The sequence below is a fragment of the Pongo abelii genome, chromosome 21, assembly GCF_028885655.2.
Source record: "Pongo abelii isolate AG06213 chromosome 21, NHGRI_mPonAbe1-v2.0_pri, whole genome shotgun sequence".
Classification (NCBI taxonomy): Eukaryota; Metazoa; Chordata; class Mammalia; order Primates; family Hominidae; genus Pongo; species Pongo abelii.
Window position 1 is genome coordinate 31,656,871 of NC_072006.2, and position 15,165 is coordinate 31,672,035.

Here is a 15,165-nt window from a genome sequence, read left to right on the forward strand (position 1 = left end):
CTCTAGTTCCGTTGGAAGCAAGGCGCTGCGTGCTCCGGCAGGCTTATTGAGGGCACTTTGGGGAATCCGTCCCCACGGGCGAAGTATAGGTGGGGTGTTCGCGAAGCGGCGGGCGGAGAGCACCGGCAAGAACCCCCGCAGACCGGAGGGCCACGCCTCTCGCTCCCCGGCTCATTGCAGGCGCCCACATCCCACCCCGCGGTGCTGAGCGAGGCGCATCTCGCTGCCATGGCGACCGCCTCCATGGAGACCGGGAGCAGAGGCTGCGGTCCCCGGGGGCGCGTCACAGGCTCTCCCAGCCCCCAGCCCGCGTGCCTTCTTTGTTCTGATGCTTCTCCAGGCCGGGCCGGGCACCCGGGACGCGTCTCGGGCCCGCACGGGGGCGCTTCTTTCGAGACAGGGGATGGGGTGGAAGGGGAAGAGGTCCAAACCCTGGGGTCGAAACAGGAGTGATGGAGGATTCCTCAGCTCCTGAACGAGACCAACACGGCCCGTATCGATGGCCGAAGCCGGCGTGGAAGCCCAGGGAGAAAGGCCACCTTCGGGAGCTCCACCCAGCCCCGAGACGCGCCCAACAGCCCTCCCTAGAGCGAAGGGCCCAAGCGAAGTGCGTCCTAAGCAAGGGTTAAGGCTAGAGGCGCTATACCCTAGGCGGAAGAAGAAGCGGGGGCGGGGCCTATCCGAGGCCCTCCTCCCTCTTCGAGTGGCCGGTTCTGGCCCCTGGCCTACTTGGGACGCCTGCCCGTCTTCCTCGCGAGAGCTCGCCCGGCAGGCGCGGACTAGCAGGGAGCTGCCTCAGCGACCCTGGCACGTGACGTAGGCGGCCCTCGCCAGTTGGCTATTCTTTGGAGCCTGCTCATTGGTCCGGAGCGTCCCTCGCCCCACCCCCCCCAGATCAACCAATGGGCGGAGGCGGGGGCGTGCCGACAGGCGGGCGGCCGCGGCGCGGGGCTCCCTTCCTCGTGCTCGGCGTTGAGCTCCTGCAGCCGCCGCCGTCGCCGCAGCGGTCGTCCCTGCCTTTCCTGGCCCCGGGGTGCACCCCGCAAGGTGAGGCCACCCCTCTTCTCCCTGCCTCCCGGTTCCTTCCCGTTCGCCGAGGTCCCCTCCCGGTCCCGGCCCTGTCCTGAGCAGTCAGTGCCTGGGACCCCAGCGACCGTGATGGCAGGGCTGGAGTGGGGGGCTCCGCTGTCGGGGCGGGGCCTGGAGGACTCCCCAGCACCTGAACTAGAGTGATGTCGAATTCCCGGGGCGCAGTGACCGTTAGCTGGTGCAGCTGGGGTGTTTTCCGCCAAGCGATTGTCCGGGGGGCACGAGTGCGGTAGTGAGGGCGGGGGCGTAATGGGGTCAGCGCCCCCTCCTCCCCACGACCCTGTTCATTGTCGCTGCTTCGCTGCATGACCTTGGACGAGTAGCATCTCTGAGCCTCCGAGCCTCAGCACCCTCAGGAAGGAGGGCAGTGATGTCTGGGAGTGCGGGCTCCGGAGACTCCTGCGTCAGCCGAGGTGAGTGAAGGTGGGGAGCGCACAGGATTATCTCCGAGGGACAGAGCCGCCGCCTCGCAGCTCAGGATGGATTGGATGGGGGGGATGTCCGATTACATTTCCCCCCTCCCCCTGAGATGACAAGAATGGGGTGTGGCGGGGGTGCCACACCCACAGGGATGGCTGCCGGAGAGGATAAAGGATCCTATACCTGGACCCCTGGGGCCTCGGGGGCTTGGGCTGCACCTCCCTCCCGGTGGTACGAAGGAGGAGGGACTGGATTTAGGTTCTGGACCGGTGTTTCCGTTAGTAAGCAGGGACTGAGAAAGGGAAGTCTCCGCTTGTCTTTCTTCTTGAATCTTGGCACTGGAAAGTGGAGGTAGGGCATTTTTCTGCCCCGGGGAGTTGAAGAAAGTCGGGGCAGCACCCCATCCCCCTCCCAGTCTGGTCTTCTGTGGAGGGAAAATGTAGCTGGATATCCCCCCACATTCTATCCATCCTGAGCTACGAGGCAGCAGCCCTGTCCCTGGGAGATAATCCTGTGTGCTCCCACCCTCACCTTAGCTGACCCCCTGGATCCAGCCTGGCCTCTGCTTCTTGGGACCTCTGGATCACAGGCCCAGGGCAGGGCCTAGGTGGGGCATGCGATGTGGAGGCTAAGCACCCACTAGCTGAGGGCAAAGTGGGGAGAATGCTCGGCAGAGGATGGCAGCACTTGTTGGGGAGGCAGGAGGGTGTGGGTGGTGAGGGTCCCTTCTCCATATTCCCCCACCCCCACCCCCAGCACCTCACTGTTAGAGGGAGAGAGAACAGCCATACTTATCTTTGCACCTTTGGCCCACTGGAGGGAGAAGGAAATTAAGTCACATTAAGGCTGAGGTGATGTGAAGCTGCCACAACTACTGACCTCCAGCCTTGCCTTTCCAGGCCTTGTTCTGAGTATGTGTGGCCCCTGCTGTGTCCAGTCCTGAGAGTCAGCAGGTCAGTGTGGCCCCATCTCAAGGCCTCAATGGGTGTTCTTTTCACAGGCGTGAGCTTTAATGGGAGGCTACACAGTGCTTCTGCTGGACTGAGTGCTTGAGCCAGGACTGAGCCCCAGGCTGGGGTAGGAGAGGAAGAGGTAGGGAGGGTGGAAAGGTTGCGGAGTTCCTGGCCCAGAGAGAAAGACTTCGAACCACAGTGAGAATGGGGATTGAAGAAGGAATGAGAAATGAGGTCTCAGACGTTAGGAGCATGCTGACCAGAGGTGAATGGGTGTAGCTCCTCTTCCTGCACCCTGGGCTGGGACCTGGAAGCTTGCTGACACTCCATCTCATGGGGGAGGGTATAATTTTTTTTTGCTGGAGGGGGAGGCACCGTGTTCCTCCCTGGTCATTTCCCAGTTTCCCAGGATGTTCATTCTGCACATCTTCCTTGTGAGCCCCTCTGGTTAAGGGGACTGGAAACTCCCAGCATCTGTTCTCTGACCCTCCCTAGGGACCTGGCTGCTTTGGGAGTGGGAGAGGGGGGAGGCAGGAGGAGGGAGGCCCCCTCACCCCTTGAGCTGTTTTCCAAGAAGGCTGATGTCCCTGGGGCCCACTCTAAGGGTCACTCCTGGCTCCTCCAGGATTGGCCTGAAGTGCCTCTCTGATGGTGCTGCTGAAATTGCTGTTGCTTTAGAAACCAGGCCTTTGGGGGTTTGCTTTTGCAGAGGTTGGGGGTGCATTGTCACAGAGCTTCAGGCACAGTTGCAGCAAACCCTGGGAGGAAGAGGCCACTGCTTATTCCTGTGTTACACATTAGGAAACAGGGACAGAGAAGTGAAATAACTCACCCATGCAGCTAGCAAGGGCAGATCCTGAATTTGAACCAGGACTGCTGCCTCTGGGGGCCATGTGGATTGAGCCACGGTGAGGCCTTGGTTGGCACAGGAGGAGGCTGGAGGCAGGGCCAGGCTTGGGGTTGTGTGGTGGCCTAGCTGTGCCCTCTTTGCCTGTTTCTGATGAGGAATTGTATGTGGACAAGAGTCTAGCTCTCGGGGGACAGCGACCAGCAGGTTCTCCATTGAGAAAGGAGGTTTGGTTTTCCCAGTTTCCTTTGGGTTCCTGAAGTCACTTGCTTCCTGCCTCTATGTTCTCACTGTCTGGAGGGTTACAGGCCCTGAGTGTTTGCCCTTTACTGAGTACTGGCACTGCATGGATGTGGGTCCTACCCTCAGTGGGCATGAGTCATGTCCCTCTCAAAGCAGGCATGGACAGGTAACCAGCTGATTGCAGCAAGGCCTGAGGAATGCCAGTGGGAGGCCACTTGGTGGGAGCCAGGGAGAGGGAAGTGCCCCCCAGGGCAGGGGTGGGGTAAGAGAGTGGGGTGGGGAGTTCTGCTTCCTGAGAGCCCCCAGTGCAGTCACTGGCCCTGACCATATCATTTAGTGCTGAAGTACGGGCCTTGGCCAGGCCCTCCAAGCAAATGTGATGTGGTCATTCCTTCAACAAACATAAACCAAACACAGCTCCTCCCTGTCTGGTGCTGCGCTGAGTGCCGGGGACACAGAGTTTGACAAAAACACAGTCACTACCCTTGTAAGGTGAGGAAGAGGGATATCAAATGATCCCAGACATGAGAAAGGGGATTCCATAAAGAGCTGTAGTCCTGTCCTGGGATTTGCAGGGTGTGCATCCTTAAAAAAGAAATGTTGGGGCTGAGACCCTGTCGAAGGTGTGGCTGGGAGGGATGGGATTGTTCCTGGCTGAAGGGATGACCTGGGCAAAGGCAGGGTGGGGGGACGGTCAGGCAGTAGGAAGGGAGGAAGACAGGGAGGGTGCCCTGCACGGACTGGGTCAGAGTGTTTTGTGAAAAGGGCCTGCAGCCTTTGCTCACCAGCCACTGGTGCAGTTTAACCTGAGCCTTCAGGAAGCATCCTGAGATGGGGGAACCTTGTGGACACTGGGTTGTCACTGCCTCCTGGCTGCAGAGGAGGGCCTCACACTCTTGCACTTGGCCATTTGTCATATACTCTGAGTTCACAGCTTTGGGGGCAGCTGTAGTCCGGAGGCGGTTATGGCAGGCTGCTCTCCAAGACCAAGTTCCCTGGGGACAAGCTGAGCTTTCCAGGGCTGAGGCAACTGACCCCACAGTGGCCCTGGCCAGAGATGAATGGGTGTAGCTCCACTTCCTGCACCCTGGGCTGGGGCCTGGAAGCTCACCTCCAAGAGGGGGTTGCTGGCCTGTTCCATTGGCCAAAGGGGGCTCCTGGTGGTACCCAAACTATGAACACCCTGCCCATGAGGCAAGGCTTGGGCCTGGGTGGACTTTGCCCACATTGAGAAGTGGGGAGTGAGGTGAGGCCACATCTGCTCCCAGGGCAGCTTGGCACCAGAGGGACCTTGAGGTCATGTCCTCCACAGGCTCAGCCCTAGACTATGAGGCCACCCTGTAGTTCCTCTTCTGTCCCTGGACTGACAAGCCAGTGTCACCCATCTCTAAGTTGTTCAGTGTGTTTCCCTGACAAAATAAGGACATGCTTCTTTATATAATACAATTCCATGATCAACTCATTTCTTAGTGTCACCTCATATCCAGGCTATTTACATTTTCCAGATACCCCAAAATGTCTTTTTTTTTTTTTTTTTTTTTTTTTGAGACGGAGTTTTGCTCCTTTTGCCCAGGCTGGAGTGCAGTGGCGTAATCTCGGCTCAACGCAACCTCTGCCTCCTGGGTTCAAGTGATTCTCCTGCCTCAGCCTCCCAAGTAGCTGCATGATAGGCATGCGCCACCACGCCTGGCTAATTTTGTATTTTTTAGTAGAGACAGGGTTTCTCCATGTTGGCCAGGCTGGTCTAGAACTCCCAACCTCAGGTGATCCACCCGCCTCGGCCTCCCAAAGTGCTGTGATTACAGGAGTGAGCCACCTCACGGGCCTTTTTTTTTTTTTTTTGAGACAGAGTCTTGCTCTGTCACCCAGGCTGGAGTGCAGTGGCGGGATCTTGGCTCACTGCAACCTCCGCCTCCCAGGTTCAAGCGATTCTCCTGCCTCAGCCTCCTGAGTAGCTGGGATTACAGGTGCACACCACCATGCCTAGCTAATTTTTGTATTTTTAGTAGAGATGGGGTTTCGCCATGTCGGCCAGGCTGGTCCCAAACTCCTGACCTCAGGTGATCCACCCGCCTTGGCTTCCCAAAGTGCTGGGATTACAGGTGTGAGCCGCAGCGCCCAGCCCCCGCAAAATGTCTTCTTTGATAGGTAGTTCGAAACACCCTCTCCTTTATTTTTCTTCTTGCAGCTGATGTGGTGAAAAAAACAGATCAGTTGTCCTGAAGATTATCCTTTTTTGGTTTGTTAAGTGAGTGTTGATCTAGAACAGGGGTTGGCAAACTTTTGCTCTGAAGGGCCAAATAATAAATGGTTTAGACTTTGCAGGCCATATGGTCTCTATCATAACTACTTGGAAGTAACTTTGTTTTAGTGCAAAAACAGACAACATGTAAGTGAATGAAGTGTAGTGTTCTATTAGTAAAACTTTATTTGCAAAAAGCTTTATTTGCTAGGTCCGGCGGCTCACGCCTGTAATCCCAGCACTTTGGGAGGCTAAGGTGGGCGGATCGCTTAAGCTCCGGAGTTTGAGACCAGCCTGGGCAACTCTGTCTCTACAAAAATTAGCCGGGCATGGTGGTGCGTGGCTGTGGTCTCAGCTACTTGGGAGGCTGGGGTGGGAGGACTGCTTGAGCCTGGGAGATTAAGGCAGCAGTGAGCTGGACTCCAGCCTGGGCTGGACAGAGTGAGACCCTGTCTCAAAAAAAAAAAACAAAAAACAGGCAGCAACTCTACCATCAGCTGTGTAATCAGCTGTAGTTTGCCGCTTTCCTATCCAGAACGATCTCCCTCGTTTTATTTTTCTTCTTTTTTTTTTTTCTTGAGACAGAGTCTTACTGTGTCACCCAGGCTGAAGTGCCATGGCGCAATCTCGGCTCACTCCAACCTCCGCCTCCCGGATTCAAGTGATTCTCCTGCCTCAACCTCCCAACTAGCTGGGACTACAGCTGCCCGCCACCACACCCGGCTAATCTTTGTACTTTTGGTAGAGACTGGGTTTTACTATGTTGGCCAGGCTGGTCTTGAACTCCTTACCTTGTGATCCGTGAAAGTGCTGGGATTACAGGCGTGAGCCACCGTGCCCAGCCTGCTTTCTTTTTCTTCTTGACATTTGAAAACAAAAACGAAAACAAAAAACAGGTCAGTCATCCTGTAGAATGTCCTGCCTTCTGGGCTTGTCTCATTGCTTTCTCATGGAGTCATTAAATTTGTTCCACCCTCCTCTGTGTTTTCAGCAAATGAGAAGTTGAAGCTAGAGGCTGGTTTAGATCCAGGTTAAACCTTTTTGGCAGGAATCCCTTATCAGTGATGCTGTGACTTTGGGCTGCCTTACTTCAGGAGGCATCAGTGTGACAGGCTGTCCTGCAGAGAGTAGAGAGATAGACCAGTATGTGACTGGAAGAAGTCACATACCTCCATTGCAAACTTGTGCTATTCCTCTTAAACACCAGGTCCTCGGCCAGGCATGGTGGCTCACACCTGTAATCCCAACACTTTGGGAGGCCGAAGTGGGCGGATCACTTGAGGAGTTCGAGACCAGCCTGGCTAACATGGGGAAACCCCGTCTCTACTAAAAATACAAAAATTAGCTAGGCGTGGTGGCGGGTGCCTGTAGTCCCAGCTACTCGGGACGCTGAGGCGGGAGAGTCGCTCGAACCCAGGAGGCAGATGTTGCAGTGAGCGGAGATCATGCCATTGCATCCCAGCCTGGGTGACAAGAGCGAAACTCCGTCTCAGGAAAAAAAAACAAAAACCACACCAGGTCCTCTGTCACTGACACTTGGGCGCCTGTGAGTATCTGCTTCCTGTCAACCTTCCCCTCTGGTTTAGCATCCACTGGCTCTTGTTGCCTCCAGCATTTGTTCCTTTAGGGGTTGCAGAATGACTTAGCATTTGGTCGTTTGTTATTTATTAGCAAGAATTCTTCCCGAAAGAAGAGCTTTCTGTCAACCACCAGGGCAATTTGGTTACAAGAAAGGCCAAGAGACAGGCTGAATTCTTTCTCTTTAATCCCCAGCTTTCGGAGTAAAGAGGGCACTGCTACCGTCAGTGGTGACAAATGAGGGCTTTTGAGGGCTTGGGTTTGTTTGTTTTGCTTTCTCTCTTCTTTTCTAATAATGTCTGTGAATGCACTGCTTTTATGTGTTCCATCTGTTTCCATCAGTTGCACTCATTATTCTTTTTGATGCTCAGATGGTCCCAGCTCGGCCCATTGGAGGCTTCCTGGGGCACCTCTCACTGCCCCTGTGCTGAGGCTGCCGTTGGGGAGCTGAGCCGGAGGCAGGCCTGAGACTCAGGGCAGGGTCTGAATGGCAGGTTCAGGTGGGGGCACACCCCCTCCACAGGCATCTGTTTTGCACATGGCCCTGACCGATCACCAGGAGGGAAAGCTCTAAGGGCACGTTTATTTTATGTGGTCCCCTGTTCTTGCCCACCATCGAGCACACTGTTGCCTCTGATCTCACCCAGCTGCATTGCTTGTGCGACCTGAATAAGGTAGCTCCAGGCCCAGCCTTTGGGGTCAGCAGCATCAGAACTGGTCCCTGGAAAATACCAATAAAGTCCTCCTTTCCAGGCTGCCCCTCCTGCCAGTCTCCAGGGGTGCTGGGGATAGGAGTCCTATGCTGTTGCTTTGGCACCTAGAAGCTACAGCTCAGCACATGCTGGCAGGACCCTGAGTCATTGGGGTATCAGGAAGCGGTGAGGGCTCTTGGTGAATGTGGGCAGTCGGTAGAGGGTGGGCAGAAGCCCCTGTGCTTGAGAGTACAGGTACCACTTGGGCTGCTGAGAGCAGTAGGGGTTTGAGTCCTTCCTAAAGGGAGCTCCTCTGCTGTCCTGGAGCCATGGGTCCATGGGTGGCCCTGACCCCTGCCCTCCCTACTCCCTATCCTTCAGGCTCCCACTGGTGTCCCTGGAGCATGGGAGGCTGCTGAGCGTGAGTGGCGGTGTCCCGCAGGAGCTGTGTGGCAGGGAGGGCGTCCATGGCTGCAGTCAACAAGGGTAAGTGCCTTCCTGGCCTGGTGGGGCTTGCACAAGCTCTTCCGGTGGGCCCTGGTAGGAGGGCCATTGCTGCAGGTAGGGCCTGCACCACCTCTGTGTGTGTGTGCATGTATGAGTGCGTGTGTGCTGGTGTGCAAATGTGATTGGGAATATGTCAGTGTTTGTGCCAGGTCCTGGGGCTCATGCAAGCCCTGGCAGGGACCCCTGCAGAGCCCTGCTGACTCCTTAGGCTGGTCTGTGGAGGTGTGTGCTCTTGTGTCCCTGCCGTTCCACTGTGGGGGTTGGGGGAGCTGAGGGGCTTATGGTGAGCACTGAGACTGGTGATGTGGGAGGGCCACAGCAGGCTGTGGAAGGGAATTTGGGTTTCTTTCAGAGTCCAGAAGGGATAAGGGAGGGTTTTAGGCCAGGGTGATCTGGTGAGATTTGAGGGTTAGTTCTGTGGGGCTCACCAGGGATTGTGGATGTGCCAGGCTGGTCCCCTGGGTCTCCGAGTATCCAAGAGGCCGGCTCAAAGCTGGATCAGGTCCTCCCACTAAGAGGACCCTGGGCAGGGCTCTTGGTGGGAGGGCCTAGGGGCCAGGGGTCAGAGGACTAGGGCCGTGCTCTCGGCCTCTGCAGCCTGATCATTCATCCACTCCAGGCCCTCAGCTCGGCTCCCGGCTACCCTGCCTGTCTCATCCCTCTGCCCTTTCTGGCCTTGGAGAACCCGACCCAGCTCAGAGACAGCTGAGGGCCTTGATGGTGCGCTAGGCAGAGGAAGGAAGGGGGTCTTGGGGTGGGTCTGGAAGCTTCCTTGGATTCTCTCTTCTTGCTACCAGTGGCCAGTGAGGTTTAGTGGCAGCTGCAGCCTCGCCTAGGTGGGCTGAGTGTGTTTTTTGATCCCCTTTGTTTCTGCCACCCCTAGGCAGATCCCCTAGAGCCTGTTCCTGTCCCTGCCCTTTCAGGTTTGGGTCATGAGGTTGGGCAGGCAGGGGCCTCATGCACTGACACAGCTTAGGGATAGGCCCCAGGGATGGGGAGCTTTGCACTGTGAAGGAGAGCACTGGGCAGGGTATCCAGAGGACTGGGCTGAGCCCCATGCTGCCCTGGCTTGGTGGGAGTCTGGAAGACTGTCCCTTCCTGGCTCTGGCACCAGCCCCATCCCCTCCAAGCAAGGGTCATATTAGCCAGTCCCTGAGTCCCCCCACGCTCACTCTCAGGGGATGGATTTTTGTGGGAGGGGCAGGTCGGAGCCGGGGGAAGGCCTCAAGCCTCATGATCCTAGTGTCCATCTAGCCCTGAAAAGAGCCCAGCCAGTGGGAGCTGGATGATGTTAAGGGCAGTCTTAGGGGCGACGAGGGGACAAGGGGGAGGAGTTTCCTGGGGACAGGGAAAGCCCTCAGAGCCCTCTCCCACTCTTCCTAGGCAACAAGCCCAGAGTCCGGAGTATCCGCTTTGCGGCAGGCCACGATGCAGAAGGATCCCACAGCCACGTCCACTTTGATGAGAAGCTGCATGACTCGGTGGTCATGGTTACCCAGGAGAGTGACAGCAGCTTTCTGGTCAAGGTACATGCACACCTCCCCCATCAGCAGCTTCTCCCCCTCCCTGGCTCTGCCTGGCTTCTGGGTGCCTATCCCCATTCCTCTCAGCTGGGTTTATAGGCATGTCTGTGCCTTTCCCTGTGCCTTGGTTTCCCCATCTGTCAGATGGGAAGCAGTGAGATTTCAATGAGATGAGAGCATTTAGAATGTCATCCAGATCAAGATGAGCAGAGCCATTGCTGTCATCTGCTTCACCCAGACAATAGCAATGGAAGGCAGTGTCGCGGCTGTGGTGCCAGTGGCCTGAGTTCAGGTCTAGGCCAGCCATTCTGGCTCTGTGACCTTGGGAAGGTCACCTGAGTTTCTCTTCTCTCAAGTGGAGACAATCACATCCCCTAGAGTTGGTGTGAGAATGGAAGAATATATGTATGTGATACAGGTGTGAAGCTAATTATGGCAATAACAAGGTGCGACTTTTTTTTAACCCTTCTTTGCCAAATCTCTGGCTGAGTTAGGCTCCTTGAAGTAGTATTATCACCCCCTGTTTTCTGCTTGGTGGAGCTGGATTGGGGAAAATGGAGACTGAGGCCTTCAGGTTGGTCAATAAATCAGGGGTCCAGAGTTGAACAGGAGTGCCCTTGAGTCGGGGGAGGTCTGGCCCATTGAGATGGCCCTGAGTGGGGGGTCTGCTGTGCTGCTCAAAAGGGGCCCAGGTTTAGCCTGGCCAATGGGTCGAAACCCATCTCTACTAAAAATACAAAAGTTAGCTGAGCGTGGTGGCACACGCCTGTAGTCCCAGCTACTTGGGAGGCTGAGGCAGAAGAATTGCTTGAACCCGGGAGGCTGAGGTTGCAGTGAGCTGAGATTGTGCCACTCCACTCCAGCCTGGGCAACAGAAAGACTGTGTCTCAAACAAACAAACAAAAAAGAACCTGGGGGGCCCAGGTTTGTATCCATTTCTGTCCAACTCTGAAGTTCCCACTCTTTGTCCTACAGCTGACAGCTTCCCCAAGAGAGTAAATGAAACAAACCAACACTTAAAAATAGCTCTCTCCCCTCATTGCAAAATCCACTCATGTCTTAATAGACATGAGAAAATTTGGAAGACAGAGACAATATGAAGAAATTTAAAAGTACCCACAGTCATACTATCCCAAAATAACCATGGTTAATATTCTGATGTGTGTTATTTCAGCTTTTTTTTTTTTCTTTTTGAGACGGAGTCTTGCTCTGTCACCAGGCTGGAGTACAGTGGCACCATCTCAGCTCACTGCAACCTCCAGCTCCCAGGTTCAAGCAATTCTCCTGCCTCAGCCTCCAGAGTAGCTGGGATTACAGGCGCGTGCCTCCACGCTCAGCTAATTTTTTATATTTTTAGTAGAGACGGGGTTTCACTCTGTTGGCCAGGATGGTCTCGATCTCCTGACCTTGTGATCCGCCCATGTCGGCCTCCCAAAGTGCTGGGATTACAGGCGTGAGCCACCACGCCTGGCTTATTTTAAAAATGTTATTATTTATTTATTTATTTTTCTGAAAACACTATGGCGATGGATCCAGCTTATTTTAAAAAGCTTTGTTTCCAAAAACAAAAGCTGGCATCACTGTGTCCACACTGGTTTTTGCTTGCTTCTGTTGTGAACTGTCTCCTACCTGTGTCAGTAAATAATTTTCCACGAGATTTTACAACTGCCTACTGGTCCATGATATGTGTCATCACTGACTTAGCTGGCTCCCTATTCCTGGGTGTTACAGCTGTTTTTGTTTTCATTGTTATAAATAGGGCAGCGAAGAGTATTTTTTTGCACATCTCTATTTCCCCTGGAAAATTCTATAAGTAGTACCCCTGGGTCACAGGTTCACAGTTAGCAGGTACAGCCAGAAAGCCGCCTTGAGGGGTGTGCCCTCTACCAGCAGAACATGAGGGGGGCACATGGATTGAGGTTTGTCATGTAGCAATATCAACCTGGTCCCACTGAATGGCTAAAACTCTCTGCAGCCAGTCCCAGTTGGCCCCCAGGGATGGGGCTGCCCAGCCCCAGTAACTGTGAGCAGGACTCTGTGTGCCCATGCGAGCTGGGAGTACAGCATGCACCCTTTGCCTTCTGGCCTGGCACCCCCGCCAGCCACCCTGCTCAGCAACCACCCTGGCTTGTGACCCTTAATACTACTGGAGTTTCCAGGAACGGCATTTGTCCCAGAGGGTGGTTGTCACCAAGCACTGTGAATGAACAACAGAAATTGCTTGGGTCGTGAGTATGGGCCATTGGACACAGTCAGTCTTTGAGTGGGCAGGCAGGCATCCACAGTCCGGTGCCAGCAGGGCAGCCAGGAGCCCCAGTTCAATGGCTGGTGCCAGGCCTGTCGGCCAGCTCTGGGCTGACACAGCTGGTCTACTGTCATATCTCTAATTTGATCCCATCCCTCATCCCGCGCTGTCTGTGGCCTGGTGTCATCCTATGAGCGAATGGAGGACCAGCATCCCTGACCCTGGGATACTGGCAGTGATGGGGACAGGTGGATGACCCATTGGACTTTGAACTTTCCCTTGTAGGCAGTGGGTGGTGCCTTGCTGGGTGCCATGCATGGCAGGAATGGCCAAGAAGTCTAGGGAGGACTTGACCCTGGCCACACTACATAGCCTTTGGCCAATCATTTTGTGGTTTCCATTTTCTTGTCTATGAAATGAGCCACTGGGGACTTTGGGGCCCGTGAGACAGATGCTGAGGATCTTGTTGACCAAGCTGTAGGGCTGGGACCCTCAAAGGGTCTGTGAAAGGGCTGGGGCCACTGGGCTGGGGGGTCGATCAGTTGGAGTGATGGGAGAGTTGGGCTTTCTAGGCTCTCTGGGGAAGCAGGTGCTGGGGCCCATGGGATCATAGGTGGCACAACTGGGTGGGCCTGCGGGAAGCAGGAAGTGAAGGTGCCTCCCTCCCTCACCTCTCCTGCTATAGGTTGGCTTCCTGAAGATCCTGCACAGGTATGAGATTACCTTCACTCTGCCCCCAGTACACAGGCTGAGCAAGGATGTCCGCGAGGCACCTGTCCCCAGCCTGCACCTCAAGCTCCTCAGCGTGGTGCCCGTCCCTGAAGGTGCGTCCCCTCCTCCAGCAGGGCCTGGATAGGCATGGGAGTGAGAACATGGGGTGCTCCCTTACCCCCAACTAGGGTGGATGGGCAGCTCAGCAAGTCGGGGATGTGGCACCTCTTTGTGAGCTTGCAGTGTGGCAGCATGGCAGGTCCCACACTCCACGCCTTGCTCCCTGTCCTGAACAGAAGTCCATGAGCTCATACTTGCCTGTACCTGCCCATGGTGTGATGGTTACCTCCATGGGGCAGTAACCAAGATGGGAGCTGCTGAGGAACTGGTTTGAAGCCTCCAGCCCTCCCTCCTGCCTCCCTAACCCTCTAGAAAAACCTGCTGGAGCTACACACACCGTGTGGATAACTCCTAGCACCCACCAGTCCCAGACCTTGGGTTTCAGGCTGCTGTTCCTATCAGGCTCACTTCAGGCCCTGCCCCACGCCCCATTCCCAGCCTGGCAGAGGCTAGGGTGTCAGTTTCGTGGAGCTCCAGCTTCAGTTTCATGTCCCCGTCACCAGCCTCCTCATGACCTTGCCCTTCAATGGACTGACACCCCTCAGGCCTTTACCTCTTGCCATCTGATCTGCTCCCCTCACTGCCCTGCCCCCCTCACTCCTCATCACCGCCTCTCCCTGCCTTCCTTTTGGGAGAAAACAGCCAGCCCTTCTTTTGGAGGCCTGAATTGGACCCTACTTCATTCACTCTTGGAGCCACATTGGGGTGGCCCACAGGCTGGAGGCATGTCCAGCTCACTGAAGAATGGGTTTTTGAGACCTGTGCACCCCTGCTAGGGGGAATGGGTCTCTGGGCTCTAGAAGGGCCATCCCTGCCCCTTTCTTGGGAGGCGGCTTAGCATGTAGCCCCCCCCATGGTGGTGGGTAGGGGCCAGTGAGTGCCAGGGGCAGGATCGGGAGGCTAGGGGAGGTGCTGACCAATTGCCCCTGTCCCCGGGCAGGTTATAGTGTCAAGTGCGAGTACTCGGCGCACAAAGAGGGCGTCCTCAAAGAGGAGATACTGCTAGCCTGCGAAGGTGGCACTGGCACCTGTGTGCGCGTGACGGTGCAGGCCCGCGTCATGGGTGAGAGTGTGAGGCTCCTGGTTGGAGGAGGGATGCACAAGCTCGACTGCAAGGGTTTCTGTCCTCAGGGAACCAGGGCTGAACAAGGGATCCTTGCCCGGCTCGGGGGTTCTCAACCTCCTTGGCGGGTCCCTACCTCCAGCTGATCCCTGAGGGAAGGGGAGGGGTCGCCTTAGTGGGCCGCATGGGTGGGGCCAGGGGCCAGCATGGCACTGACTTGCACCCTGCCTTGCAGACCGGCACCACGGCACGCCCATGCTGCTGGATGGTGTCAAGTGCGTGGGCGCCGAGCTGGAATACGACTCAGAGCACAGCGACTGGCACGGCTTTGACTGAGGCCCGAGGCCCCGCCTGCCCCGGGCCCCTCAGCCTTAAACCCCGCCTTGTCCCCCCGACATGCTGCGTGATGGTGTGGCTTCCTCACCCCTCTCTGGGGTGGGCGTGGGGGTGGAGTGGCCTTGCCCACGCCTCTCACCTCTGCCTTCATTTGTGCTGCCACCCTGCCCCTCCCGCATCCTCCTCTCCCACTTCCTCCTCTCCGTGTGCCTCAGTCTCCTGCCAGAAGAAATGGGTTGAGCCCGAAAGGAGGCTGTCTGAGGAAGGGAGAGGGAGGGCCTGGGGTGGGTTCCCCACTCCCCACCCCAAGCCACAGGGGCTCCAACCAGGGTCTGGGAGAGGATGGAGCTGGCTCTGTGACGTCGTGGCCCCATTACTGCTGCTGCTGCCTTGCTTCAGCCACCTCTCCTGCCCCTCCCTAGTCCCCACTGCTGTCCACCATGAGTAGGAGGGAGGTGCAGTCCCCAGCCCCCCCCCCCTCAGGTCTGTGTTACTTGGTTTTTAAGCGACTGGTTGGGATAGAACCTTAAAGAAATAAAACTTCCAGTGGATACCGGAGGCCAGGTGGATTTTTGTTCTCTGGGGTTGGGGTAATG

General features: G+C 56.2%; 1 protein-coding gene across 3 annotated transcripts; it reads left to right on the forward strand.

Moving 5' to 3' along the window:
- Positions 1–246: 246 nt before the first annotated feature.
- ADISSP (adipose secreted signaling protein) lies at positions 247–15,127 on the forward strand. 3 transcript variants are annotated; one of them, XM_054542066.2, is made up of 7 exons: positions 898–1,047; positions 2,409–2,462; positions 8,446–8,550; positions 9,955–10,097; positions 13,025–13,163; positions 14,111–14,233; positions 14,469–15,127. In XM_054542066.2, exons 3-7 carry the CDS (start codon positions 8,532–8,534, stop codon positions 14,567–14,569), a joined length of 525 nt encoding a protein of 174 aa, XP_054398041.1. In that variant the 5' UTR covers positions 898–1,047; positions 2,409–2,462; positions 8,446–8,531; the 3' UTR covers positions 14,570–15,127. The 3 variants fall into 3 exon arrangements, with proteins under 3 accessions (XP_002830120.1, XP_054398041.1, XP_024094959.1); XM_002830074.6 differs by lacking the exon at positions 2,409–2,462 and having other exon boundaries at positions 247–1,047; XM_024239191.3 differs by lacking the exon at positions 2,409–2,462 and having other exon boundaries at positions 930–1,502.
- The last annotated feature ends 38 nt before the right edge of the window (positions 15,128–15,165 follow it).

Excerpts from the sequence above, each read along its gene's own strand:
- ADISSP (XM_002830074.6), top strand. Across the intron at positions 10,098-13,024 it reads ACAGCAGCTTTCTGGTCAAG|GTTGGCTTCCTGAAGATCCT; the intron begins GTACATGCACAC and ends CTCCTGCTATAG. Across the intron at positions 13,164-14,110 it reads CGTGGTGCCCGTCCCTGAAG|GTTATAGTGTCAAGTGCGAG; the intron begins GTGCGTCCCCTC and ends GTCCCCGGGCAG.